The sequence below is a fragment of the Sceloporus undulatus genome, chromosome 3 (genome assembly GCF_019175285.1).
Source record: "Sceloporus undulatus isolate JIND9_A2432 ecotype Alabama chromosome 3, SceUnd_v1.1, whole genome shotgun sequence".
Classification (NCBI taxonomy): domain Eukaryota; kingdom Metazoa; phylum Chordata; class Lepidosauria; order Squamata; family Phrynosomatidae; genus Sceloporus; species Sceloporus undulatus.
This window is the reverse complement of record NC_056524.1, coordinates 4,404,637-4,432,003: the sequence shown is the minus strand read 5'-3', so window position 1 is coordinate 4,432,003 and position 27,367 is coordinate 4,404,637. Positions and strand designations below refer to the sequence as shown.

The 27,367-nt window shown below is 40.4% G+C and overlaps 3 protein-coding genes across 4 annotated transcripts in view; 1 reads left to right on the top strand and 2 right to left on the bottom strand.

Moving 5' to 3' along the window:
- FAM168A (family with sequence similarity 168 member A) overlaps nucleotides 1-27,367 on the bottom strand; it is a 438,953-nt gene that overhangs the window by 330,787 nt on the left and 80,799 nt on the right. The window lies entirely within an intron of this gene.
- Nucleotides 1-27,367, top strand: part of PLEKHB1 (pleckstrin homology domain containing B1) — a 145,765-nt gene that overhangs the window by 64,514 nt on the left and 53,884 nt on the right. The window lies entirely within an intron of this gene.
- RAB6A (RAB6A, member RAS oncogene family) lies at nucleotides 1,473-27,014 on the bottom strand. Of its 2 annotated transcripts, none has more exons than XM_042459631.1 (7): nucleotides 26,961-27,014; nucleotides 19,923-19,976; nucleotides 17,416-17,521; nucleotides 13,582-13,693; nucleotides 11,353-11,446; nucleotides 6,949-7,015; nucleotides 1,473-3,707 (listed from the first exon to the last, which is right to left on the bottom strand). In XM_042459631.1, the coding sequence occupies exons 1-7, from the start codon at nucleotides 26,988-26,990 to the stop codon at nucleotides 3,643-3,645; spliced, it is 528 nt and encodes a 175-aa protein (XP_042315565.1). In that variant the 5' UTR covers nucleotides 26,991-27,014; the 3' UTR covers nucleotides 1,473-3,642. The 2 variants fall into 2 exon arrangements, with proteins under 2 accessions (XP_042315565.1, XP_042315564.1); XM_042459630.1 differs by lacking the exon at nucleotides 17,416-17,521 and adding an exon at nucleotides 17,243-17,348.

Here is a 27,367-nt window from a genome sequence, read left to right as displayed (position 1 = left end):
AGTCTGGGGGTACTCCTAGATCTGTCGCTTCACATGAGAAATCAGGTGAATGCGGCAATCAGGAGCGCCTGTTATCAGCTTCGGCTGATACGCCAGTTGCGCCCTTTCCTGGAAGTAAAGGACCTAGAAACTGTTGTACATTCACTGGTAACTTCACGACTTGATTTCTGTAATGCGCTCTACATGGGGCTACCCTTGTGCCTAGTCCAGAAACTTCAATTAGTGCAAAATATGGCAGCCAGGTTGGTCGCCGGAAAAACTAGGAGTGACCGAATAACACCCATCTTAAAATCTCTTCACTGGCTGCCTATTAGTTTCCGGGCATAGTACAAGGTGTTGGTTATAACCTTTAAAGCCCTACATGACTTGGGCCCAACCTTTTTGAGGGATCGCCTGCTCCCATATAATCCGCCACACTACACCCTCAGGTCCTCTGGGAGGAATCTATTGCAGCCTTTAAAGACCAGACTAACTGCTACCTCCCAGAGGGCCTTCTCTGCAATTGCTCCCAAATTATGGAACGGTCTGCCAGGCGAGATCCGTCAAATTGCCAGCTTAGACAGCTTTAAAAAAGCTGTCAAGATGGATCTCTTTTTTAAAGCTGTCTAGACGGATCTCTTCCGGCAGGCCTTTCCTGAATAAAAGTGCCTGGCCACAGAATGATTGCCCCCACAACATGTATTAGCCCACCGCTCTGTCCTCGCTGTATTTTTATTGGGTTTTTAATAGATGTTTTAAATTGTAATTTGTTTAATCCTGTTTTAAGGGGGGGGGATTTGGGACATAAATTTGTAAAGGTGGATTTTAATGTGTTGTAAGCCACTTTGATTGTCTTGTCACAGAAAAGTGGGATATAAATAAAAGTTTTATTTATTATTATTATTTAAGTCCAAAAGTCAAACCAGAACACTACACTGTCTATCAGCATGATGTTTTGGTGCATTATATTTGGGACCAATTGGTTGACCTCATACAGGTATCAACCATGATGAGCATGTTGCATTTTGTTGAACAGTTCAATTATGATTGTAGACTGTCCATGGTCATTCACTGTTTTAGGTTTTAAGTTCTTTTAAACAGATTTTACTTACAACACTGAGATCTGGTGTTACTGGGCAGCACTTATATATTTAAATAAAGCTAAAACAGGCAGATTATTTTTGGTACCATGTCATTGCCTGTGGCCCCATCCACCATTGGATTGCAGCCATTAAGACGTTCTCCAAAATAAAATGTCACCCTCCAATTGGAAGGCATTTGTAAGGAAATCGCAAAGATTGCTCTGCTTAATAGCCATCAAAGCAGAGGGGGAAAATGAATGTAGGTGTCCAGAAATTAGGTGTGGCAATGAGCATTAGTGACTCCAACCAGATTTCCCCACTCCTCTTCAATTCACTCAGGCCACCATATTTGCAAGATGGGACTAAGACCTACCATTCTGATCTTAATAGCAAAGGAAAGAGAAGAGTCAATTTTGTTTTGTTCTTAGTGTTTTGATTAGATACTTTATTGGAAGCAAAAAATTCTGTGCATGTTTAAAAAATCCAACCCGTGTAGACATTTCATTGCTTTAAGAACCCAAGCCACGGAAAACTCAATATTAAAAAGCAGCAAGATGGATTGTTTTGTTTTTTTAGTTTTTGCACACGTTGAATACAACAATACAGGAAAAGTAGCCCAGTCTCCTTTTTAAGTCTCTTTCCTGGATCAATTCACTGTTGGTTGCCATATTTAAACACTTTTTTTAAAAAAAAGACATGCTACTACCAAAGGAAAAAATAAAGAAAAGAAATAATCTCTTCAAGATTGCATTAGAAGCATTTCTGTGTCTTACTCTACCCTTTAAAACATGACGTTACAGGTATGTGCAAATATTATCGGAAACTCAAGTCAAAGTGATGTATTTGCCATTCCAGTTCCACAATGCAGGAAAACAGAGGCCTCACATGTATACATCTGAAGCGGAGATGCTGAGGTGCGGGAGGTTCCCCTTTACTGGAGGGGATTCAAGAAGAGTGAGCTCCCCCCACAATTTGAACTATCAGTTAGAAAATGGAGACTCATGAAGCCTTTCCTGTATTGTGCCCCTTCCCCAGCTGCAAGTATTCCTCCTGCAAACAATGTATTTACAGTTGTGTTAACTTACACAGCAACTTCACAATGACTAGTACAGATTAAGAGAGTGCACTTTCTAGGGTGCATGTGTGCGCATGGGCGTGGGTGAGTGAATGAGGATGTGGGTGTGTGAGTGCATGCCCACGTCTCAGTGTACTTCTTGGATAGCTACATCTTGTGACACTAGCAAAGCTCTAAATGAATTTACAAACTTTTTTTCCAAAACAAAAGTAAAAAAAAATTAAAGCAGAGAAATAAATATTGAAGGTAACCACAGTTAATTGTAGTTTCAGTTAAAACATAATACTAAACAACCAGTTATTTAACTAAACTAGGTAAGACGAACATGCTAGATTCTGAAGACCCAACATTTAAAAAATAATAATCTGAAAACAAAGGCAAAAGTCTGCAAAATTGTACATTTTGTATCCATCTTATGTTCCCTTCCTTTATCACCTAAGGGACTTTTAAAATCTACTTTGATAAGCACACTCGCCCCTTCTTCCATTTAACTTGAGCTCAGGAATAGCCATTTCTGCTCTGCCCTGCTTCCTCTTCATGACACATTTACCGTCCACAAAATATTTGGTACCTAGTGCCTCTTTTGTTGAAGACTGATTCAGCTTTAACTGCCTTTAATGCCAGAACCTGTTTCAAGCTGCTCTGCCTCCTCTGGCACCCTATTCTGAAAGTATCCCACCCTTAAGGCCATAACCAAAAGGTGAACTAGTTGACTGGCTCTCAACTAGAATTATATATAATAGACCAAAGCAAGGTCTCTAAATTTTGCCTACAGCAAAATTGGTTACTTTCTCCCTTACAAAAAGCATTTTATCAGCAGGTGTCAGAAGGCTATTTGTCTATATAAGAGAATGGGATCTTTAAAAAATATATATTAAAATGCAATAGCCTGTTCTGTATTTCCAAAAGGCTATTGTTTAGGGGGAAAGATCAGGATCTTGGTTGGAAAGTCAAAGCAGGCTTCTTCTTCTTTTGGTTTGTAAAAGGAGGGGTTTAAATCCTGTGATTGTTCCAACCTGCTTGCCTCAAGCACTGGCTATTTCTACCTGGCAAAGCATCCCTTTTCACCAAATCCAAACAACATCTTTAACCCCATTTCCTTTGCTTCCAGAAATGCAGTATTTTAAGTTTTCTTTTTTTCTTAAAAGGAACAAAGGTTTACCAGATTGGTACAAATCTTTCTGGTTCTCCCTCTCTTTTTGAAATATGACTGAAATATGCTTGAATCACACTGGCTCTTTTTTAAAAAGAAAAGAAAAGCAATTTTCTTATAAATAATGAAGACACCGACTTTCTTTTGTGCTTGTGAAGCTAACAGATCATCTTCACGAGACAGGCAGCAATGATGAACCGTGCTACGTTACTGAAAGGTATGGGGAAAGGGCAAGCCAATAGTCACACTGCTGTCAATGAGTCACAGGGAGGGAGGGAGGGAGGGAGGGAGGGAGAGAAGGAAGAAAGAAGCAGTGATGGTCTGGAGAAAGGGGAGAGAGAAGCGATGGACTGTTAACATGAACAGCCCCCTTCACTGACTGGCTGCTCTTGAGGCTTTTCAAGTTTAATGTCAATCACTGGAGAGGGAGAAAGTGGTTAAGGAAAATGAAAAAGGGAAGATGAAAACCCAATACCTCAACTCAAACATCCAGGAAGAGCACATGGTACAATCTCCACAGGCCACTAACCTCAGAATTTGCCTTTAATGTTTTTTTAAAAATCCATTTTGCTAGAAGCCAACTTCAACCCAACTTCTGAAGGGCAGGATAAATATATAAAACCAAATAAGTAAACAAGGCACAGAGTGTTTCCCAGATGATGAGGGATTTGGGACTTCTGTTGCTTACCCCTTTGTTGCTGATGCGTGTCTTCAAATCACTTCTGACATTGCTATCCTAAGGCAAACCTATCACAGGATTTTCTTCCCAATAATTGTTCAAAGGGGGTTTGCCTTTGCCTTCCTCTGAGAGAATGTGACTTGCCCAAGGTGACCCAGTGGGTTTCCATGGCTGGGCAGGGATATGAACCCTGATCTACAGTCATAGTCCAATGCTCAACCCACTACGCCACACTGGCTCATCAGTACCCCTCGCTTCTGCAGAAACAGGCTCTCTGGTGTTTGTGACACCCTTCACATAAACATCTGAAACTTCTGGGGAAAAGGTCCCACTTCCCTTTCTTAACTCCAATAAGCTGCTTATTGGGAAAGAATCTTCCAAGAACACGAGCCCTTCCTTCCTTGAGGTGGCAACACTGTAGGAGAGCTAAAGTGTTGGAGTGTGATGGAGTCACCTTCTTTGGAGGTTTGTAAAGAGAGGCTGGATGGCCATTTGTTGGGAGTGCTTTGATTGTGTCTTCCTGCATGGCAGGGAGTTGCATTGGATGACCCTTGAGGTCTCTCCCAACTCTAGGATTCTATGAAAAGGCCTTTGGTTTTTCTTTTCCATGGATACCATCACCTTTGGTATTAACCTTCTGCAGTGGGCTGGGGTTGACAAAGCCAGTTTTATTTATTAAGCATCTAAATTTTAGATTTTGGTTCCTTGGTGCACTGGGCTCTCCCAAGAAATGAAGGCCTACCAATCCATTTCCAATAGTTTTCGTGCCCCCTTTTGCCAACCCAAGGTACTCTAGACACAAATCCCCTTGTTCTGGTCTTCCTGTTCTTCTCCATGATCACAGCAACCTAGTGGTTACTACGGCTACGTTTTGTAGCGGGCACTTAGAATAACCTGTTTCACCTTACCTCCTTCACACCTGATGTCTTTATGTGCCACTAACAGGTCTTAACAAGTAATATTCTGTGGGTGTGATGACACACATGGTAATGCCAGCCTGGAACCTGGAACACTCATCATTCAGCTGAGCATGCCATAAATGCTTGCCTTATCAAAAACTTCACATAACCGTGTCAGAAGCAAATATGCACAATTAAGGAGGGCCTGAAGAAAAGCAAGTGACTAGCAAACCCCACCCCCTCAAATTACAAGAATAAATAAATTAGCTTTAACAGTGAATTAAACCATTGGTCCATCTAACCCAGTGCTTCTCAATTATTTTCTGTCATGCCCCCCCCAGGAAGAAGAAAACATTTCGCGCCCCCCACGCGACTGTAAATAGTATCATTTGTCTATAAAATTGTTATAAGTACCACCTCTGCATATCAGAGCCTTGCGCCCCCCTTTACGGATCCTCACGCCCCCCCTGGGCCCACCCCACTATTTGAGAAAGGCTGATCTAACCCAACATGGTCTGCACTGTTCAACCAGAGTTCCAGACAGGACTTCTGTTTTCATCTTTAGAGATATCAAGAACTGAATGTCGAACAAAATGTGTGCTCTGCCACAAATTAGAGTTCCCTTAGTGCAGCATTCCCCAATCCTTATGTTCCCTAGATAGGCTGACTACAACTCCCAGAAGGCAGTTTGCTGGGAGGATTTCAGCTGTTATGAGGCCCATCCTTTGGGAGGGCAAGAATATGGGGAAGGTTGCCTCCATTTATTTAGGAGACAGCTTAAGAATCTTAAATCTTTTCCTATGTACCGTATGCAAGAGATTCAATTATGGGCACAGAATCATAAAACCACAGAGTTGGAAGGGTTTTCATAGCCTATCATGTCCACACCCCTGTTCAGTGAAGGAACTCCAGCCAGAGTATCCCCAGCAGGTAGCTCTCCAGCCTCTTTTGGCAGACACCCAGAGAAAGAGACCCCATCACTGCTTTTTGTAATTGGTTCCAACTACCAAACCACTCTTACTATCAAGAAGTTCCTTCTAATGTTGAGTTGAAATCTATCCTCCTATAACATAAAACCATTAGACTTGGTCTATGTTCTGAGGTAGCAGAAAATAAATTTGCACCCTCATCTCTGTGACATACCTTTAGATACTGAAAGGGTACAATTATGTCAGCCCTCAGTCTTCACCAGGCTGAATATGTCCAGCTCCCTCAACCTTTCCTCATACATTTTGTTCTCCGTATCTCATATCATTCCTCTTGCTCTTCTCTGAAACTGCTCCAACTTGTCTACATTGTTCCTAAAATGGAGATGCTCAGAACTGACCACAGTATTCCAGATGAGGCATGACTAGTGAAAAAAACTGGAACTCCTGTAGCTTAAAACTCTCAAGCCTGTCTTCATGCAATCATGCCACCAAATAGTCTTCTTTCTGCTTCTCTTAAATTCTAGACAGAATTAAGTCTTATTAACCAGACCTTTGCTGGCATTCAGAACATTAATCCCATAGTTCATAAACAGGAACTACCTAGGGGAAGATTGAATACGTAAATTTAGTAAGAACTGCTGTGCAATTTCTATTGTGGTACTTTAGCCGGGGCCTATCAAACCCAGGGAACTATTGTCTGGGCATCATCTTTTTTCCACTCAACAAATTAATACCCACCAGAAGAAGTACCCCTAATGTTTTCCTAAGACAGTAAATGAGACTGATTTTGCTTTACACAAACCACTATGATTGGGGTCAAACAGAAATTTCCCTTCAGAGTAAATTAGCTGGAGGACTCTCAAGGCTGCAACTTCCTGTACTCATCCATAGCCATCTGGAAGTTTTATTTACCCTAAGGGATTTTTCTTCAAAAATTTCTGCATATTGTATCCTGTAACTAACACACACATCTTCAGCCTGGAGTCTCTTAGAAGAACTCTCATTTTTGTTGCTTGTAAACATTTTATTTGAGTGAACCAGGGTTTCTCTTGTGCAGCCCATCCAGCCTCACAATTCAGGAACCTTTGCATCTCCTTAAGTCCCTTGTTCCACCTAACTGACCAACTAGGAAACATTGATGTAAAAGGATACTGTCTTCTCTGCTTTTGTCCTGTGTGCTTTCCATTCCAGGCAAGGCAGCAGCCACACGTCGGAAAAGCTAGGAATGGTTGGGGGAAAGAAAAAGAAAACAAATTAAGCAAAGTAGATATGCTGTGACCAGAAAAAAAAAAAAGGGGGGGGGGGAGAGAGAATGTTGCATTAGAAGTTCTTCAATGTGGACAGGTCCCACTACTTTATGGCTCCCTGCCCGATTCCAAATCTATGATTCAAAATAATGTGTGTTTGTATGGGGTGGGGAATTATGTACTTATTTCCAAGTATCAAGACACATTTACACAATTTCACAAAACTTAAAGAATTCTTTTGTAACAGGAGAGGTGATAAATTGTTTAGTCATTAGAATCATAGAATCACAGAGTTGGAAGAGACCATAAGGCCATCCAGCCCAACCCCATTCTGCCATACAGGAACTCACAATCAAAGCATCCCCAACAGATGGACATCCAGCCTCTGCTTAAAGACCTCCAAAGAAGAAGACTCCATCAAACTCTGAGGAAGTACATTCCACTGCTGAACAGCTCTTATTGTCAGGAGGTTCCTCCTAATGTTGAGCTGGAATCTCTTTTCCTTTAGTTTGAATCCATTTTTTGTGCTCTAATCTTTGGAGCAACAGGAAAAAAGCTTGCTCCATCCTCAATGTGATACTCCTTCAAATACTAAACAGGGCTATCATATCACCTCTTAACTGTCTCTTTTCCAGGCTAAATATACCCAGCTCCCTAAGTCTTTCCTCACAAGGCATTAATTCAGGATGGTTTTATATGTCCAGGGAGTTGTTCAGAATTTAACTGTTCTTAGGACACAAATAAGTAAGGTATACATTGGCATTTAACAGCATGGTAATTAGTCACAGATGTAAGTGGGCATATCTTTTTTCTGTGTTATCATCTTAAATTTAGAGACCACTCTAAGCAAAGGACTCCTACATTCCTGACAGTGTCTTTATAGGACTGAATCATCAGTAGCCTTCTCTCTGCCTGATCACACTCTTTTGCTGTACTTTCTACTACTTAAAAGTCATGGGTGAAAATAAGATTTCTTTCTAAGAAGTAAAAGTCACTTGACAGAAACCAACTGGATTGCTGTCTCTAAAACCAGTTGCTGACAACTTGTGCTTTAAAAACATTAATCGCTTCTTCACACTTAAGCTGGGGAACAAAATTATGCCCAGGGCGAGATTCCTCACCAAAACTGCTATGCTAAAAAGGAGGAATTTGGCAAGCAAGTCCAGTCAAAGTGAATTTACCAATCAGAGCATGCAGGAATAAATCCAATTAGAGAAACATTACAAAAAGCCAGAAAGCTGTGAAGGGAATTAAAAAGCTCCACACTCCCTCATCTTCTATTCAACGCTCATTTTATTTTGCCTCTCTGGAGTAGGGATTTTCACACAGCATGTGGGCACACTAGTGTGGCGAGAGAATAGTGTGATTCCAATAGCCTACTGTTCATGCCATTTGTCATTGTACAAAAATTCAAAAGACATGCCTGTAGCAAACATAGCAAACTTTTGGGTGGGAAGAAGGCAATCACAAGTATATAACTTGGAAATATTTCTTGGAAACAAATTCCACACCAAGAGGGCACAAGCCATTCCAGCCCTGACCATCCCTGTCTGTGATTCACTGATGCCTATCAAGCTGAGAGAGGAAAAAAAGGAGATGACAAAAGCCAATCGGTGAGTGTCATACCTGAGTGGGGAGTGTTCTCATGTCCAAAAAACCCCATACCAAACTAACTGTGAAGAGTTTGCAAGTAGTGTTGAATACATTAACTACTGCAATAAGAATATGTTAAGAAATTGCTCAAGACAGGAGTGAGTTGCAGTTGTCATGACTCTGAACAGTAAATTGGGACATCTTGAGAAGCTGGCCTCAGGGCCACATCTACTCCTGGAAACTGCTGCAGAGGAGGAATGCAACACAGGCCCCAGGTGGACTTCTAGGATACAGATGATGCCCTGGTGATCTGCCAACAATCCTCTTCCACAAAAGTGTTGCTAATTTCATTGTAACTTCCGACTTGTAATCCTATCATGGTGTTCCCCTAGTCAGATTTCTTCAGAGGGGGGTTGCCACTACTGCTTTGGCTAAGAGAGTAAGGAGTTGCCCACTGGGTTTCCATGGCTGAATGAGGTTCAAAACCTGATGTCCCACAGCTCTAATCCATCAGCCTCCCCCACCCGGAGATCCACAGAACATACCAGGAAACCAAAATTAACAAGTGAAAAATCCAATGCAGCCACAACTCTATTTTTGAACACAGAAACTAGGACAGCACCTGCAATGTCTTATCTTCCATGCTGAATTCTTCTTATCAATGGCAGAAAACTTTTTAAAGGTTACTCAGGGGACATTTCTCACTTGTGTTCTGTTCACATTCATTTGTACAGAAGCGCAGTCCATCCGTCGTCGTCCCCCTAGCCCTAAAGTAGATCCTATTAATTGTAGACACTGAGATTCTCTCAAGAATCCTTTGCAGTGCTTTCTAGACAGAAAAGATTCGTGAACAGACTAGCTGGATAGACTAGCTTTATATAGGCCCAGACCTAGCAATAGCTCCATTCCAAAATATGAAATGAGTTAAGTACTTTAACCACTTAAATCTTCACAGAAGGCTGCATCACTTTTTTTGTTTGTTTGCTTTGTTTATGGATATGAGACATATTTTGAACATGCATACATGGTAAACAAAATGACTGGTCATGGCTTCCTACAACTAATTACCTTTTCCCTTCTCCATCTCCCTTTCAAACATCATAACAGAAACATACTGTGTTGTGGGAGTTGCAAAAGGGCACAGTAGAGCACCAAGAATGCAAACTGTTCAAAATGTCCTTTCTCAGAATATTCGAAGAAGAAGAGCTGAGATCCACCACACTGACAGGTACTCACTGGCAGCAGGGATATAGAAAGGTAGGACAAAGAGTTCATTGCAAACCATTTTGTATTGCCATCAAGTGATAATTCAAAAAGTAAACCATGATTTTGGCATTTTATATAAGGGAAACCATTTTATATCCACAGATTTACGTATCTTGGGGGGGGGGGTCGTCCGGGAACCAAACCCCAGTGGATACCAACAGTCCACTTTATTACCAATCTGACTGATGCCAAGTTTATTTCCTTTTTAAAGAGCAAAGGCCCCACAAGCTATTCCACAGGAACAACCATGGTGTAAGGCTGTGTGTTAGTGCTAAATTATAAAGTAGGTCATCCTATCTCCAGATTATGTCCTCCTGCACCTTCAGCTCACATGTAACTATTAAACCGGTGACACCATCTGAAACGGCATACCTTGCCCATTTCAGCTAGTTGCTTGGAGTATTTTTATTTATATTTTGGCTACAAAATAGAAAGAAAATGAGTAATGATCAATCAGTGGTATTGTGGGAGCAGAAACAAAGTGCACACAGAAAAGTGGGTTCCTGAACTGAGCATTTTACCTCACTGCAGCTGAAACTCTCTTGCATTAAAAATCCTTTATTTATTTTTTATATATTCTCTTTATATCATAAAACTTTCATTTAAAAAATGTCAGGACAGCTAACAGTGTTTTGCTGGTTTCATTAGGTATTTGTAATGAAGTAATGTTAAAACAGTTATCAATATAACAAAAAAAGTAAACAAAAATCTAATAACACCAACAAAATAATCAGTAGCTGAGATAGTTTGTTGGGATAACTAATCATTCAATAGATGGAGCTTAGCCTGGAAACAAAATGTCTGCAAAGCTGGTGCCTGCTGTACTTCTTGTGAGAGGACATACCAAAATTGGGAAACAACCATGGTAAAGAGACCCCTCCCCATTTGTTTCATGACTCAAAGTGATGGGACAATGAGATGGACTTCTCCCCAAAGGCTAAGAGGATGGTAGGCTAACCCTAAAATGGCCGGAAGAGGGGCAAAACCATGGCAAATCTGGCCCTCCATGTCCCTTAGGGCATTTGGTGCGAGGCTGGAGGGTAGCAAGCACTTTTTCCAGGGGTTATACCCCTCCAAAGTCCCCTGGAGGGTGCTTGTTCTGACAGTTGACCACCCCTGAAATACAGGATGTTGAAAACAAAACAGTAAGAGCTATTTGACAGTGGAACGTTCTCCCTAAGAAAGTGGTGGAGTCTCCATTTTTGGAGGTTTTTAAACAGAGGCAGGATGACCATCTGTCACAGGGAGTGCTTTGACTGTATCTTACTGCACGGCAGAAGGGTTGGACTGGATGGCCCTTGGGATCTCTTCCCATTCTATGATTCTAGTGTTCAGCTAAAAGCCAAACCAGCCCCACACATTGTAGTAAGACTGTAGTTTTAATAAGCTGGAAACATTCTTCTCTTTCACTACAAGAAAAGCCTTGGGATGCTGCCTCTTGTTCACTTACCTGCTTTACATTGTATCCCGCCTTTGCACTAGTTTCAATAAACATTACATTCAGCTCTTTGGCTTTCCTCTCCCCTTCCTCAATAGATACTTGCCTGGAGAAAAATGAAAAGAAAGATATGGTGTAAGAGAACACTACATGAACTTACAATGTTGGCTGCCCTCCAGTATTCCTATATCCCAGGAAAGAGTTAGAAGTACTACCTGTCATATTCTAGGTGATTCAAGCCAGATGCCTCCCATTAAGAAAAACAAGACTGTCCTGTATTTATTATACTGACAGTGTAGGTGGCACTTTATAAGGGCTGTCTTCTTTAACGCTGGAGCTGGGCATATTTGCCCCACAGCACAGTTTCTGAACTGTCCCTTCCTGCCTGGTTTCGCTTCAGCAGAAAAGGTTAGACAGATGAAAGTATAAAGCAAAGGCTAAAGAAACATGTTTTTTTTTAATAAGGCAGTTGCCAAGGCAGGAGAGAAAAGATCATAAATATAAAAAGAATAGAAGAAATATTAGAAGAAATAAGTCTTTAAGATAAAGTAAAGGAAGGAGGAGAAAAAGGAAAACACAAGACTGAGGGAGAGTGGGGGTTGCTTCCTCTGGTAGTGACTCCATCAAGTCTATTTTCCTGCCTATCGGAGCGACAAGATGGAATCAACCCATGCTAGGATGTTTCCACCTCCATCACTGGAAAAACCACAGTCAACAAGGAATGTATATTTCATGTGAGGAAGAAGTGCTGGAAAGAAGTGCTGGGAGGTGCCAAATTAGAGTTTGAGGGAAGAACAAGATGACGTTATGCAGCTCCTCTGGGAGAGAGTTCCAGGTATATAAGACACCAAGGGAGAAAAGGGAAAGACATTTTAAGAGAGGCATAGAAGGCTGGGATATAATGAGAGTAAAGGTAGAGTAAATATAAAGGTAGAGCTCAATATAAGGTGTTGGTAATCACCTATAAAGCCCTAAATGGCTTAGGCACACGAGACCCAAAGGACCGCCTCTCCCCGTACATTCCGCCTCGCACCCTCAGAACGTCTGGGCAGCAGCTACTGAAGGTGCCTGGGGCTAGATTAGTCTCCACTACTCGGAAGACGTTTTCCATAGCTGCCCCAGCCCTTTGGAATGCGCTGCCCACAGAGCTCCGCTCGTCCACGACCCTGGCCCAATTTAGGAAGGACTTTAAAACCTTCCTATTCCAACAGGCATTCCCCGATTAAATATCCTGTGGGCCTCCCTCCTCTTACGTGGCCAAGAGGTTGGGCTATGAAAAAAAAAGCTGTTGGTTTGATTTATTGGGTTTTTTTAATTTGTGTATTGTGTTTTTAAATTGTCTGTATTTTAACCTGCTGTGAGCCGCCCTGATCGTAGGACGGGCGGCATATAAATAAAATTTTTATTATTTATTTTTAAACTGTACTGAATCAGGAAGAGAATAGTAATGTCTCACCCTTGCTACTGTTAAGATGCATACATGAAGTTGCGTGTCATTATACAACTTGGAGGACAATGACATATTTTCAAATTTTCAAGCTTGACATCCAATGTTACACTGAATAGAAGTTGAAATGAACAGTAACAACCATCTCTATCACTTATGAATTAAGATGTTTCCACCTAACACTATTTTCATATCTCATTTAAGCTAGACCTTTAAAGCATGGCCAGTGGTCACACTAGGGGATTCTAGGTATTACATACAAAAGCCTAAATCTAACTTCACATTCCAGTTAGAGAACCCAATAAAGCATTTTTAAAGAATGTTGATTTAGCGTTCAGTTGTTGATTCAATGGGCCAACCTCACTTGGGATTAGAAACTAAATTTATGCCTCCTCAAGGGTAACTTTTCCCAAGCTCTAGCACAGTAAGAACTGCAGCAGAAGAGCAACCTATTCAGGAACTGTATAGATAGAATATTACTAGAAAAGGAAGTCTCCTCAAAACATGCAACCAGGGAAAGTCATTTACAGAGAATTATTTAGTTTGTTAGAAACATTACACTTTACCTCTTACAAAATGATTGAGCGCTCTGTTGCTGAGAAATTTCCCCACAAAGCATGAGGGTCAGAATTCTTGCTTTTTAACAAGATGAGAGTTCAGCTTTTCAGGGCTCCAGTTACAGCTCACCTGCTATATTTTCCATCAGCTTAATATTTCTTCAAAAGCCAGATATATGATTTTCACACACACTCTTCCCCCCCCCCTCAATAAATACAAGGAATAAACTGCCTTACCTCTTATCTGCTAGATCTGTTTTGTTTCCTACTAGCATTATGATGACATCGCTACCTCTTTCCGTTCTAACATCATCAATCCATTTTGTGGTTTGCTGGAATGAGTTTACATCTGGGAAGGAAAAGAAAACAAGGTGGGAAAGGTCACTTTGCAGTACACAGAACTTTCCACAATGTCAAAGCATTCACATCTGCTGAACTGTGTCCTCAGTATCAGTCTTCTATGTCAGAGATTTATCAAGATTTTAGTTCCCTAAAGACTCTGATAAACCTGTCATCCAGCTGAATGAGGGCATGGAAAATGTTGTTTTTCTAGCACAAAGAAAACAGATACAGTACAACTATTATGGTGCTGTGTTTTCTTTAAATGCTGAGGCAAGGACCCCAAACAGCAGAATTCCTCACATTACAGAAAACATCCTCAAAAAAGGTGGTCTATATTCCCTTAACATATGGACTGGAACGTGTAAAGAAAAAACAGGAATCAAAACCATTACTGATTCACTGTTCCCCAATTCTTGGGTTGAGAGTTAGGAAAAATTAAGAAAAAGTAGCATTTGACTGAGATGAATAAAATGGAGATGGGGGGGGTCAGCATTCAATATGCATAGCATATACAAGACTGGCATTGATATGGAAGCATCCCCTTAGGGAGACCAGCCATAAGTACTGTTATCTGCCTTGCAACTTGTACTTCTTATTTAAACACAAGTCCTGAGGGTTTTGTTTTTATCTTCTTTGGAAAAAAAAATCACTTTAAATTTTCAGTAGATTTTCCTTCCACCCTGCAACCCCGCAATGGAGTTATCTTCTGGAGTAACTGAGCCATAGAATGCATATAAACTACAACTATATTGTGAACAAAAGCAGTTGCTATGTTTGTTTTTTCCTATTCACAAAAGTTTTATGCAAAACTTCTCCTCCTCCACTCTCACCCCCAAAATCCTAGAGGGGTTTTTTTGGGGGAGGGGGCACAGTGATGGGCTGCCAGAGAGCAAGCAGGTGAGAAGTCACCTCCACTGTACCTGGACAGAATGATATTTGCCGCTGGGTAGTGGTAAGGAAGATGGCAGCACCTGGGATGTAGGAATGAGGCACATTTAAATATCAAGCCTCTTTAAGGATAGGTTATTTCTTTCTATTCTTGTTTATCAAGAACTGTGCTATCGCAGGAGCTCAGACCAACTGAATTCCAATCCAAGTAGCAATTAAAATGAAAGACACAAAGATGCTGGAAAGAGAAGGTGCTCAGCAGGTGCACAGACGGCACAATATTTCTTGATAAGGTTTCAGGGCAAGGCAGTACCACAAGTGGAACCATTCTGAGTCCTGCAAAATAAAACTCAGGCCTCCCATAGCTGGGAACATGAAAGGCACTATGTGCTGTAATGACTTCTGCTGCAGAGTTGTTTATAATCTAGTTCATTTTATAGGTGGGCAACTACAGCAGGTTTGAGGGCCAGTTTTTGGTCCTGGGACCCTCCAAAGGCTTCAGAATTGTGCAAAAGTTGCCAGAAAAAAAAAAAAAAAAAGGAGGGGAGGTATAAAGGAATTACTGGAGGGGGGGGGGGGGTGATTAAATAGTGGCAAGCAACCTGAAACCTATTTTAAGATGAACATCCCTACTCCTGGAAGCCATACAAGAGCGGTCAAGAAAGACTGAAAAAGTCAAGGGTTTCAAAAACTATCTTGGGGGATGTCCATGGCTCCACAGCCCCACTTAGTCCATCCTGGCTTATTAGTACATGTTGTTATCTGAGGCTGCTTGCATCCCTAAAGGTAAATAGAAAAAGCTCACTGGACAAATATTTGTTCTTTATAAATTATTTTGACACAAATCTCCAGGCAATATAAAATGTATTTTTTAAACAAAAAGTGTAACACAAAGACAAAAAAAAAATCTTTTTAAAGCCAAGAGGAATTTGATCATATTTATAAAATTATTCAACAGCTGAGTGGAACAAAAAAGTTTCGGCAGCTTGTTTAAAATTAAGCAAAGATGGAGCCTAAACTACCATCCTTACAAAAGAGATTCAAAAGTACTGCTGAAACAGAAAATGCCCTATTCACAGAAAAGGTCCAATAATGTAACTTTTTGTGATGGTGAAACACAAGAAAGAAGAGTCTCTGGGACAAGTCTTGAGACACAGGCAAAGGTACACAAGTGGGAGTCCTTCTGATATATTGGCCTTGAAAGTTTAGGGCTTTTTATGGGCAAGAATGAGCAAGTTGAATTGCTCCTGAAAACAAATTGGAAACCAGTACAGTTCACACTGACTGTTGTAATATAATAAGAACATGTATAGGACTGCAATGTGGCTGCCATATTATGTACTTCTCGCAGTTTCGAAACATGCTTTATTGGCAGTCCTACATAAAGTGTGTTACAAAAATCAAAGCAAGAAGAGATTAACATATGGGTCACTGGGCCAAGACCTATCTTGTCCAGGAAGGGGTGCAATTGACAAACCAGGTACAGCTGGTGCCTCTAGAGACAAAAAGCCCCTGACTTTCCAAACGTAATGTAAAATTTCAGAAGTGAATGCCAATACTGCAGGCACAAGGTTATGAGTTCAACCCAGGGGCTCTAGAGTTGACTCAGCCTTCCATTCTTTTGTAGGTCAGTGAAATGAGTATCCAGCTTGTTGAGGGCAATTATCTTACATGTTGTAAACTGCTTAGAGACCGCTTAGTTCAGTATAAACGGTACAGAAATGTAAATGCTGTTGCTATTGCTGCAGAACCCGGTCCTTTTGAAGGAATGCAACCCCACCCAGAACAGGTTTTAAGTCTTTGCTTTTTAAAAATGTGCTTACCTTTGTTAAAAATATAACAGAGGGGTATATGAAAAGAGATTTGGGATAATAAAGGGAGAAGTTATCATCCTTGGAGCTAGCACTCAGCTATTAGGAAGGGTGCAGAAGCAACCAGCAGATGATTTTACTGGATAAGCTTGATGTGAGTACTATTTTTTGGTCAGAATAAGCCAAACATGTGACAGTGACACCTACAGAACAGCAGATGAGCTAAGATGAAGATGAGGTCAGCTGCTTTTCAGTAATTCTCGGCACGCATGGGGGAAGGAGACATGTTGAACAAGGGAACAGAAAAGGATGAGAGATTTTGCTTCAAGGGTGAAAATCCTGGTGCATCTTTAGGTAACAGCTCTGTGATATGCTCAAGAAGGCACAGAGAGTGCTTATAATTTAGGGATTCAGAGATGCCAGGAATCAAACCAGCAAACCTCAGCTTTAATCTTGGGAGGCCTTCATTCAAGCCCCCAATGTGCAAATTATTATTATTATTGCTAACAAATAGTAAGAGACGTGCTGGAAGTTACATTTAACTAATGCCTTTGGGTATTTCAGATACAAATTGTATAAACAGGTGTACAAGTTCAGGCTAGTTATAAAGGTACAGTCCTGGCAAACCCAGCCCAAGGCCTATTCCTATTCACAAGACATCTGAAACAGAGTAGAAAGTTTCCCGCTTGAAGCTTCAAGACTAGAAGGAATTTTCATGCGATGATGAGGAACAAGCAGATGACTGTGGTACGGCATGCACGGCTAATGCTTGAGGATGGAGGGAAAGGGAAAGAGAGAGAGAGAGTGCACAAGCAGAGAAGAGACAACCAGAAATGCAGAAATTTCCCCCCACTCACTTGTGATATCATAAACAACAACTGCAACAGTGGAGTCACGAATGTAGCTAGGAATCAAGCTCCTGAACCGCTCTTGACCTGCTGTGTCCCACAATTGCAACCGTACCTAACGGAAATTGGTCAAAACAAGCAAGAAAAAAAACAAGAGTCAAAGCCAGGGCAAATATACCTACTTGTGATATCGTAAACTACTACAGCAGCAGCAGAGTCACGGATGTAACTGGGAATGAGGCTACGAAAACGTTCCTGACCCGCAGTATCCCAGAGCTGCAACCTGATCTGTGGGATGGGAGAAAATTAAAGAAAAAGCCAAACTGCCACTAAAAATGAATAAAATTTGATTGCTTTTTTAAAATAAAAAAGCAAAGTAAAATATATACATATTGAAAAACTCATGCAGGGTGGGATTTGCTTTGAGGCTGCAAGCAGAAGCAGGAGTATCTGAAGCAGCATCCTTCTCTTTTGGATGGCAGTACACACTTGCCAGTCCTAAATTCCCCAAAGGCATCAGATACTGTTTGAATGTAGATGTTAAACACCGTCAGCTCTGGTTAGCATTTGGATGGGAGACCACCAATGAATACCAGGTGCTGCAGACTACATTTCAGAGGAAGGAACTGGCAAATCCACCTCTGGGTATTCCTTGCCTAAGAAAACCCTATGAAATCCATAGGTTGATAGGTGACTTGAAGGTATGTATGCGCAAGTGCATGCATGTGCGTACAAACACACATTCTTGCCAGGCAAAGGGTAACGCCAACTTGGGAATTTTACTTTTCAAGCAGTATTTGACATATTTTATGGCAGGTAGCTGGGGAAATATAATGGTAATTCCACTTTAAAGGGACCCTGGAAAGGGTCAAAGGCAAAGTGACTGGAAAGTCAGATCAGATCTCATCTTCTATAAGAAAACAATAGCTAATAAAACCAGCAGCCCTGTGATTGGTGCACTGTATCAGCGAAGCTAGTTGCTAGCCAAAAGCCAGTACAGAATATAACTTCTGATTAAAGAAGCATGTAAAATAAAACAAATACACAAAGCAGCATTCATGACAAGGGAGACATTCACTTCTGCTGTGAATTCAGAAGGTAAGTAATCTTACAATTCCCTGTACAGGACACACTAGGGCTTGGAATGGTTAAAAACTAAGCTCATCAGGGAATCCATGTTGCCAGATGCTGGATTTAGTGCTTCTAGTAAATGTTCCATTAAACTCTACAAACATGATTGCTGTTGATATATTTATTTGTACATAAAGATAGTTGCCATGTTAAGAGATGCAATGAAAAGGCATTTTGGATTTTAACTCAGGAAACCCAAGTTCACTCCATCTCAGTTAATGGTCTTGGGCCATACCTTCTTTTGCTTCCCTGTTAGAAAAAGAGCATAGTCGGAAGGTACACAATGCAGCAAGCTGGCTGAAGCCACTAAGGTCTGGATATTGTCAGCACCTGGGTCAATTTTCCCAACTCATTCACCTCCAGATGTAATGAACTAGAACTATCATTATCTCCATCCACAATTTCACCAACCATGATGGCTGAAGATGGTGGGGATAGTAGTACAATACATCTTGAAGGCCCTGGACTGGGGAAGGCTAGCCTTCATGGAAACATGGACATACAGATCCTCATGTCTGACACTGTGTTCCATTAGAGATAGAGGGAGACAAGGACAGTTGGCCCTTCACATTTGCAGCTTTGACTTTTGCCCATTTATTTGTGGTTTTGGTTAATATGTTCTCTCTAGAAATCTCTAGGTCCTCCAGTGCAATTCTTCCAGAGGTTGACCATAGAGTTGCACTGGAGGATCTCAAGATTCCCAGAGAGGTGTTCGCTCAAGTAAAAAGAATAGTGTCTTTTTTATTTGCAGTTTTCCCACATTCATGGGGCTCCTTCATCCCTAACCTCAATGAATGTGGAGGGACCAATGTCTATGCAATGCAATACATAAGTAGTAAACTATATATTCTTCACTACCTTAACACTGTTGCAAGGACAAATTAGAAACATCACACTATACATTCTGAAGTTAGAAGCAGGCCAGTGTGGGTTGTTTTAATAACATACTGTATACCAGCTTCTTATGGGAAAAGGGAACTTTAAGCTTGCAGGCCTTCCACAGATGGGAGGCAGGCCCTGGTTCCGAGCTACTGTAAATAAATAAAAATATATATGGACCAAAGAATCAGTTTTCCATTACATGTAACATCTGGATAAGCCTGATGGCTATATTCTCTGACTCAAGAATATGCTGTACAACAGAAAGATGGCTAATAAGATTGCATATTTCCTTTTTTGCATTTGTTATTATGGTACTGAGACAGCTTTAACTCATTGAGCTACATGATGATTAGCTTAAATGAATGCCCTGGCAATGCAAAAATCTACAAACATTCCACTGAAAACTAGATTTCTGCCTTCACATCAAGTTTGTTTTACAATGATATACTATCATGCTTGCTACATAACATGCTTTGTACTCAACATTTTTAAATGATATTCTTCAGACCAACAATAACTGCCCTCCACGATTCCATGTAGAAACAACGGTGGTAACCTTAGTTGGCCTCACCTGGAAGTCCAAGTTGCTCTTACCCTTGGATCCTGCTAAGCCCTGAAAATGCATTGTACTCCCTGTATCAGAGTATAGTCTAGTTGCCACAAAACTCATACTCACTGTGCGATCCTCCAAGTACATGGTTTTTGATAAGAAGTCAATGCCAATTGTTGCCTGAAAAACAAAAATGTTATTGGAGAGTAAATAAATGCATCTGGAATCCATGTTCCTAAGGTCATGGAAATCTACTCCACTATTTGTTCAAAATACATCACCAAAAAACCTTCAGATACATTTTTTAAAATTTTTATTAACAAATCATTAAAACATATAATATATAACATACAAACACATAATAATATCATAAAACATATATACAAACTACATCTAACTTCCTCAGCTGCACAAATGATTTTCAAAGAACGATATTTACTAATCACAAACTCTTAATATCTTATAATTTAATATCTTCAGAATCTTAATCCTCTATTAGTTATACCCCACTGATAACTCTTATCTGTATTTGACGTTCCAATTTATTTCCTTATTTCTGAACTTATATGTTTAATATATTTTATATTTTCCATCAGTTATCTATCTAGTCTTATATCCTTATATAAACCTTCAGATACTGGTCACAAAGTGGGAAATAACCTTGTAATATCAAATGATGCATACAACTCTTTCCTGATCTGAAGTAAAAAATCAGTACTTCCCACCCACAACAGTTTTTTGTGTTTTTCACAGTAGGTTTTCAGAAGAGATCCTGCCTTAGTATGGAAGTCTCATGAAGTGACCTTCAATCATTTTAGCCTATGAAATAATATTTCACACAAGACATTTCAAGCAGAAATTACTCTGGCTATGCTCAAAACTCACCTGCCAAAGCCAAGCTGAAGACCAATTCCATCTATTTGAGAAGCTACACCATTTAGCAATATGGATATACCTACACCATACATTTATTTGCCTTAACAAGTCAAGCTGTCCTTGACTTGGATATTATACCTCCTCGAGGGATGCAACAGAATTCTCAGCAATTCACTACATTACAATGCCTAGAATTTTTTGGGAAAAAAAGGCATGCACTAAATTGCTGTGTGTGGGTTTTTGGCCTAGAAATGCCCTCAAAGTGCTAATTAAATTGATAATCAAATTAACAGTGAAATCCTATTATTGAGAAGCAAAGCCCATTCTGTTTATTGTGGCCTACACCTTGAGAGGTTGGGACTGCGGCCAAAAATTGTAAGTTTTTCTCGTATTTGCTCAAAAAGTTTGTTTTAACATCTGAACAGAAGCTAGTGCAGCTCTTCTTACATTACATATCGGGCTTTCCCTAAGAAATTATTATTGTTAAGAGAGAAAAGTGCTACCCACAATATGCAAGGCAGCCTAAATATTATGGCTCCCCATAGCTTACTTTGCCTGTCAAAGCAGCAGAATTTGGACCTAAACCTATTTTGCCAAATATGCCTTGTCATTTACTTTAGTTTTTCTGATACCACAGGAAATGCTGTACATCTGCACTCTCCTAAGGTAAGCATATTAATACTTGGCAAGCAAAAGCTGAAATTCTGCACAGCAGCTGGCAAATACATACCACACACGACACTCAGCAAATGCAAGATACAAGCTTCCTAATTTTTCAAGTCATTGTGTCAAAATTTGCTTTTTTCCCTCTTCCTTTTCTTTACAGAGCATTCTGAACTAGCTGCTGATTCCTCTACAGTATTTTCTTCCTGGGAGCCAATATGGTGTACTGGTTTGAGTGTTGGGGATAGGATTCTGGGAGATCAGGTTTCAAATCCCTGCCTAAGCTATGAAAATGTACTGGGTGACCTTGACCAAGTCATACTCTCTCAGCCTCAAGAGGAAGGCAATGGGAAATCCCTTCTGAATAAATGGAAAGGAAAAAAAAAACCATGATAAGATTGCAATAAGCTGAATTTGACTTGAAGGCACATAACAAGAAGAAATCTCCACCATGTCCAACACTAGCCCCCTGAACAGGTTCTTACAAACTTGGGACTTCCAGACCTAGTCTTCTGTCAAGAAGAGGTACAAAGCAGGAAAAGCCTTTCAATATTCCAAGTGGGAATGAACAAAGAACAGCAAACTAACTCCCACTCAAGTCTGCACTGGATGAAGAACCACTTCATCCTACTCCTGAGAAAAGGGACACACCTTGATGACATCCACTATGGGATAATGACCTCTGAAGAATCACGGATGGAACTAAGAAACACTTTTTGCATTTGATAAGCCTACTTATCAGTTGAGGGGAAAGCTGTTTTACCTTCAATGGTTCTGGTGAACCCGAAAAGGCCTAGGACAGAGGTGAACAATGTAGGGATCACATAATGTTGGACTACAACTCCCACCTGCCCCTGCTAGCTACATCAATGGTGAAGTATGATATGTGTTGCAGTCTATACAAAGTGCCCATCCCTGGCCTACATAGTAAACATTTTTACAATGATTCTGAAAAGGTAACAGCCCCGAAATCTCTTCTTATGGCCACCTGCAACTCAGTTTTGAATTGATGCTGATACTAGTTTCATAATCATAAAGCATTTCACATGTTTTAGAAGTCAACACTTTCCTCTTCTTTGCCTTCTCTGTGTATGAGTTCCTTTAAAAAGCTAAATTCCAGGACACGGTAAATGTCAGATCTTGCCATGTGAGACACTTTTGCAAGAACATTTTACAATGTGAGAACAAACTAACACCACAGATCATTACTATCTGCTTTTAAGGCTAAATTAAATGAGGCGCCAGTGTGGTACAGTGGATTCAGGGTTGGACCATGACTCTGGAGACTAGGGTTCAAATCCCCACTCAGCCATGAAAACTCATTGGGTGACCTTGAGCAAGTCACATGCTCTCAACCCTCAGAAAACCCTGTGACAGGTTCACCTCAGGGTTGCCATAAGATGGAAATGACTTGAAGGCACACAACAACAATAAAAATGTGAACAGAGCAACCACGTTTGCTTTGGCAGCTGTCCTGATGAGATCTCAAACACTTTGTTGCTGCTGATCACTGTAAAGTCAGCTTTGACTTACAGCAATCTTATGGAGGAGAGACCTCCAAGAGTCTCAGGCATCAACTGCCCTGCTCAGGTCTTACAAACTCAAGGCAGCTGTGGCTTCCTTCCCTGAATCCTATCTTCCTATATGAACCTGACCAAGCTCTGAGATATTTGGAGGCAGGTCCCAGTCTCACAGCTCTTACAGACATACCTGGTGGGAATATAGAAGAGTACATTCTAAATGGCTTCGGGCAGATGTTGGAACTCCTTCCCACATGATGGTAAGAGGCTCCCTATTTGTCCTTTCATCAGCAAGTGAAAACATTTTGATTCCCAGAGACTTTTAGGAACTGACTACAATGGCTTATAAGCATGAGATGTTAACACAGGTTTTTATCTTCTGTCTTTCTAATGGATTTGTGTTTTTTTTATTATTATTAAATTTTAATATCACACTTGATGCTTAAAATGCACAAACAGTAATCACAAAAACAAAAATAATGAACACTATATCTTGTGGCTATCTTCACCAACTATTCAAAATGACTCCCCACTCTTCTCTGGCTACAATAAATTAACTTGAAGATAGGATTCCTCCCCTCTAAACTACATCTATTATACTGAGCGATTCAAAACTGGTGCAAAATCAAATAACAGCAGCTTTACTTTTGCACCATTCTTTTTTAATCACCTGGTATTTACTATCCTTCCTTATGGTACAAAAAATATTTTCTTTCAATATATCAAATCCTGTCATTACACTGACCCATTTCTTTTTTCACATAATCTGTAAAATGTTGCCAGTTTTTAAAATAAAATTTTATAGAGTTCTTTTTAAAATAACTTTGGCCCCATACGGACAGGCCAAAATAAAGCTGCTTCATGTTACTTTGGAGATATGCTGTTTAAATGATGCATGTGTCCTAAGAGTCAGGAAGCTGCGCCAAAGCTGTGCTCCAGTCCTTAGGACTGGATTGTGGCTTTGGCGTGGCTTTCAGATTCTTAGGACGCATGCTTCATTTAAACAGCATATCTCCAAAGTGACCCAAATCAGCTTTATTTTAGCCTGTCTGTATGGGGCCCACGTTAACTTATCTAGTTCACCCAAATCCATTAATTTTTCCATCCATTCTAACAAGATTTGAAATCTTACTATTTTTCCAATATTTTGCATACGCCGACTTTGATGCTGTTGTCATATAACATGCTAAAACTCTACACTCTCTTTCAACTTATTTTCCAAATCTATCATCCTTATTTTAAAGGGTTTTAAATCTATGGATAGCTGAATTGGCTTCAGCGGTAACTTTCTGTATGATTTTCTTTATGCCTCTATGTGTTTTTATTGGTATTTTGTTTTCTTTTAAGTCACTTGGAGTCCCAGGTTTAAGGAAAAGATGGGACAGAAGTGAATTAATGACTACCGAAGTAACACAGGCAGCAAGAAAAGCTGGAAGACACAATCCTAAGTGACATGGTACAGGGATGGCAGATGTTCAGTTCTCCTCACCTGTATATCTCTCTCTGTGTTAAAAATCAGAACTCCTATTCTACTGTGTGAGAAAGTGAATGGGCAGATGCAATCCAATACACACCTGTCCCCCATCACATCTAGTTTGGCCCTGAATTAAGATCATTTCAGTATTTTGTATCATGCTTTCTATTTATTGTTAATTGCAAAGTTGATGTCTACTTTACCATTCAGTGTGATCATCAAGCCTGGGAATTATGCATTCTGTACTGGTCCAGTAAAACTGCGCTTTAACTCCATCCATAAGTTGTGTGTGGACAATATCTTTCCATCACGAAGGTCAAAAGAAGGTGAGACAAACAACTATTTGGAACATTTTGCTATCTGAAGTTCAGAGACAGAAGAAGGATCTCTCTAGAATCTCAAGTACTATAGGATAGTGCTTCTTGAGTTCTCTGATGTGAGGGGCCAGCAATTCCCCACTCAATGTGCCAGAGACAATACTACATTTGTGGCCATTGGCTGTGAGTGTTTTTCTTTCATGAAAATTCTCCAGGGATCAATAGCTGATGGCTTGTGGGCTTTATTGGTCCCATTCCTACAACAAAGTAAGATGCACAATATTGCTTCCTGTACCAATCTGGTCATGCCACTGGCTCCTTTAAGGCAAGTCATTCTTACCTTACCTGGTGTTAATAAACTGTTCTCATGTTTCAGAAATGCAGCAGTGCAGACCAATAATTCTATACACTAAAATTTGGGATTGGTTAGTTGGTTTTCAACCTCAAAATCCCAGCACCAACAAAACTACAACGTTCACTTCAAACATTAAACTTTATGACTGACTGTACCAATACAGGTCCCAATCTGTCTCCCACAGCTTCTATTCTCCATCGCCCTTCAACATTAATGTCTCCCTGATCGTAACTGAATATTAACTGTTGTTAGTCCACTTGAGTCCCTGTATTGGCAGAAAGGTGGAATATAAATAAAATAATGATGCATCTCATGGCGTACAGTACATACTCAGCATACAGATCCCCTTATGCAGAGAGGAGTTCTTCCTTTTGCTGACAAGCCCCACAGGTCTGGTAATAATATTTGAGAGTGCTCAGAGCACATACCTTACCACAAGGACCTGAACTAGAAAGGCATGAGAGAGGTTACACCCTGCCTTGCAAATAACTATGCAACCCGCCTTGCAAGTAACTATACAATACAAGCTTCTCGTCCTTTGCACTTCTACTGACCACATTTCATCCAAAGAACACAACTCAGCATGCTGGTTAATTAAGAAAAGGAAGCATCCATTGTCTATGTTTCTCAGTATCTCCTCTTCTCTCACCTGCATTAAAGAAAGAAAAGGGTACTGGAAGCCTGGTGTGTTTTTCTTGGGAGCAATCAGAACAAGCATGGGAAGGGCTGCAGACAAATTCCACACAACTGCTCTGTCCTGGCCACAACCAAGAAGCACGTCATACACTTAGGGCAATGTTCAAAGCAGGTGGAATTCAGGAAGAAATATGGGCAAAGGAAGACAGAGTAAAATCTCTTCAGAATAACCCCCTCCACCAGAGCCATTTTACTGTGCCAAAGCTTTTAGCTGCTTGCCTTGCCATTACTTTATTACATTAGACTCCTTTCCACACACATTACAAGTCCTAAGAGTCAAAGGGCCAAGGAAAAACTGGGACACATTTTTCATAGAGAAAACAGAACCATAAGACACATCATTAAATAAAAGAACTACTTCTTAATGACTCTGTAATTACAGCAGACAGAAATAGAGAGGATGTTTGCTCCACTGGGAGGTTTACAACATATTTGAGCTGTCCAGTTCCACAGACACTTTGCTGAGTTCTTGCTGATACAACAGAAATTTCTATTTGACCATTAAGCCACATGTAGCTTATGGTTATGCGGGGCACTCAGTAAATATGGAAGGAAATAGATAAACATCCCTTACATATATAAAGTTTACTGAGTGAGAAGCAGTTCTTCAATCTGATCAAAAAAGTTTCTTATAATACACAGGAGAATGATATGAATAAGGATGCATGAGGTGTTGCAGAGATCCAGGTAGGTCCAAATTCCCAGTATGGGATATTTTTAATGCTGAATTGCAAATACTGTACAGTTATGTATCATTTGTTACTGTTAGGCTTAGCATGCTGTTCAGGAATTATAACAGCATAAAAACAAACCAATTTTTTTGAAAGGAAGAGATTTGTACATTTTAGCATAAATAAGATAATATTATTAAGTTATAAACCACACAGCACTTCTAAGGAACCAAAAGAGCTGGCCAGAGAATACAAGAGCTCTTGGAAAATGTCTATATACAGTACAAGACTTTGCAGGGGCAACATTTTTCTCTTCCCAATGTAATCAATATTCCTTGGTAATACTCCATTTAGTGGAATGGATATGGACAAAGATAAAGTTGAAAGTTGCTTTTGATTTCTGGGTGCTGGTAACAGGTGCCTCAATTTTATTTCATTTTTTTACAATTGGGGAGAGAGGCTGCGGTCTACTATTCTCCTACTATCAGCTGTTAAAATCAGATGCAAGTCTCTGTCACCGGGAGGATGTCTGGCTATGCCTTTGAATCGTATGAGTGAATGTCTAGAAGTCATGAAATGAAGCGTGTCTTACCTGGTAGGTGTTGTCAAAGCTGTCATACATGAACCTGGTGATCAAAGAGGTCTTCCCCACTGGAAGAGAGAGGAAAGACAAAATTGAGAGACTATCAGACACATCCAAAAATATATTCCTGGTGTCAGTTCTACTAGTGTCCAACCAATATGTTAACATATAGTGGACCATTCCCATCCCTGGGGGTTTGGTCTTACGCCCACAGATGGGGAAAAACATGGATGGTTGTACCTCATATTATTCAATGTGTGGCAATGTATGCATATCCACATCAGATCTGCATGCACACAGCACCACAGAATAATATGGGGCATGACAAGCCACAGATGCTCCAATCCATGGATCACTAGCCCACTGTTGTGGCAAGCCAGCTGTATAAACAATTCTATGAAATGGAAATGAATTTG

Excerpts from the sequence above, each read along its gene's own strand:
- RAB6A (XM_042459631.1), bottom strand. The coding sequence starts at position 26,990 with ATGTATGACAGCTTTGACAACACCTACCAG. Across the intron at positions 13,694-17,415 it reads AGTAGTTTACGATATCACAA|ATGTAAACTCATTCCAGCAA; the intron begins GTAGGTATATTT and ends TTTCCTTCCCAG. Across the intron at positions 3,708-6,948 it reads GGACAAAAGCAGAGAAGACA|TGATTGACATTAAACTTGAA; the intron begins GTATCCTTTTAC and ends CTCCCTCTCCAG.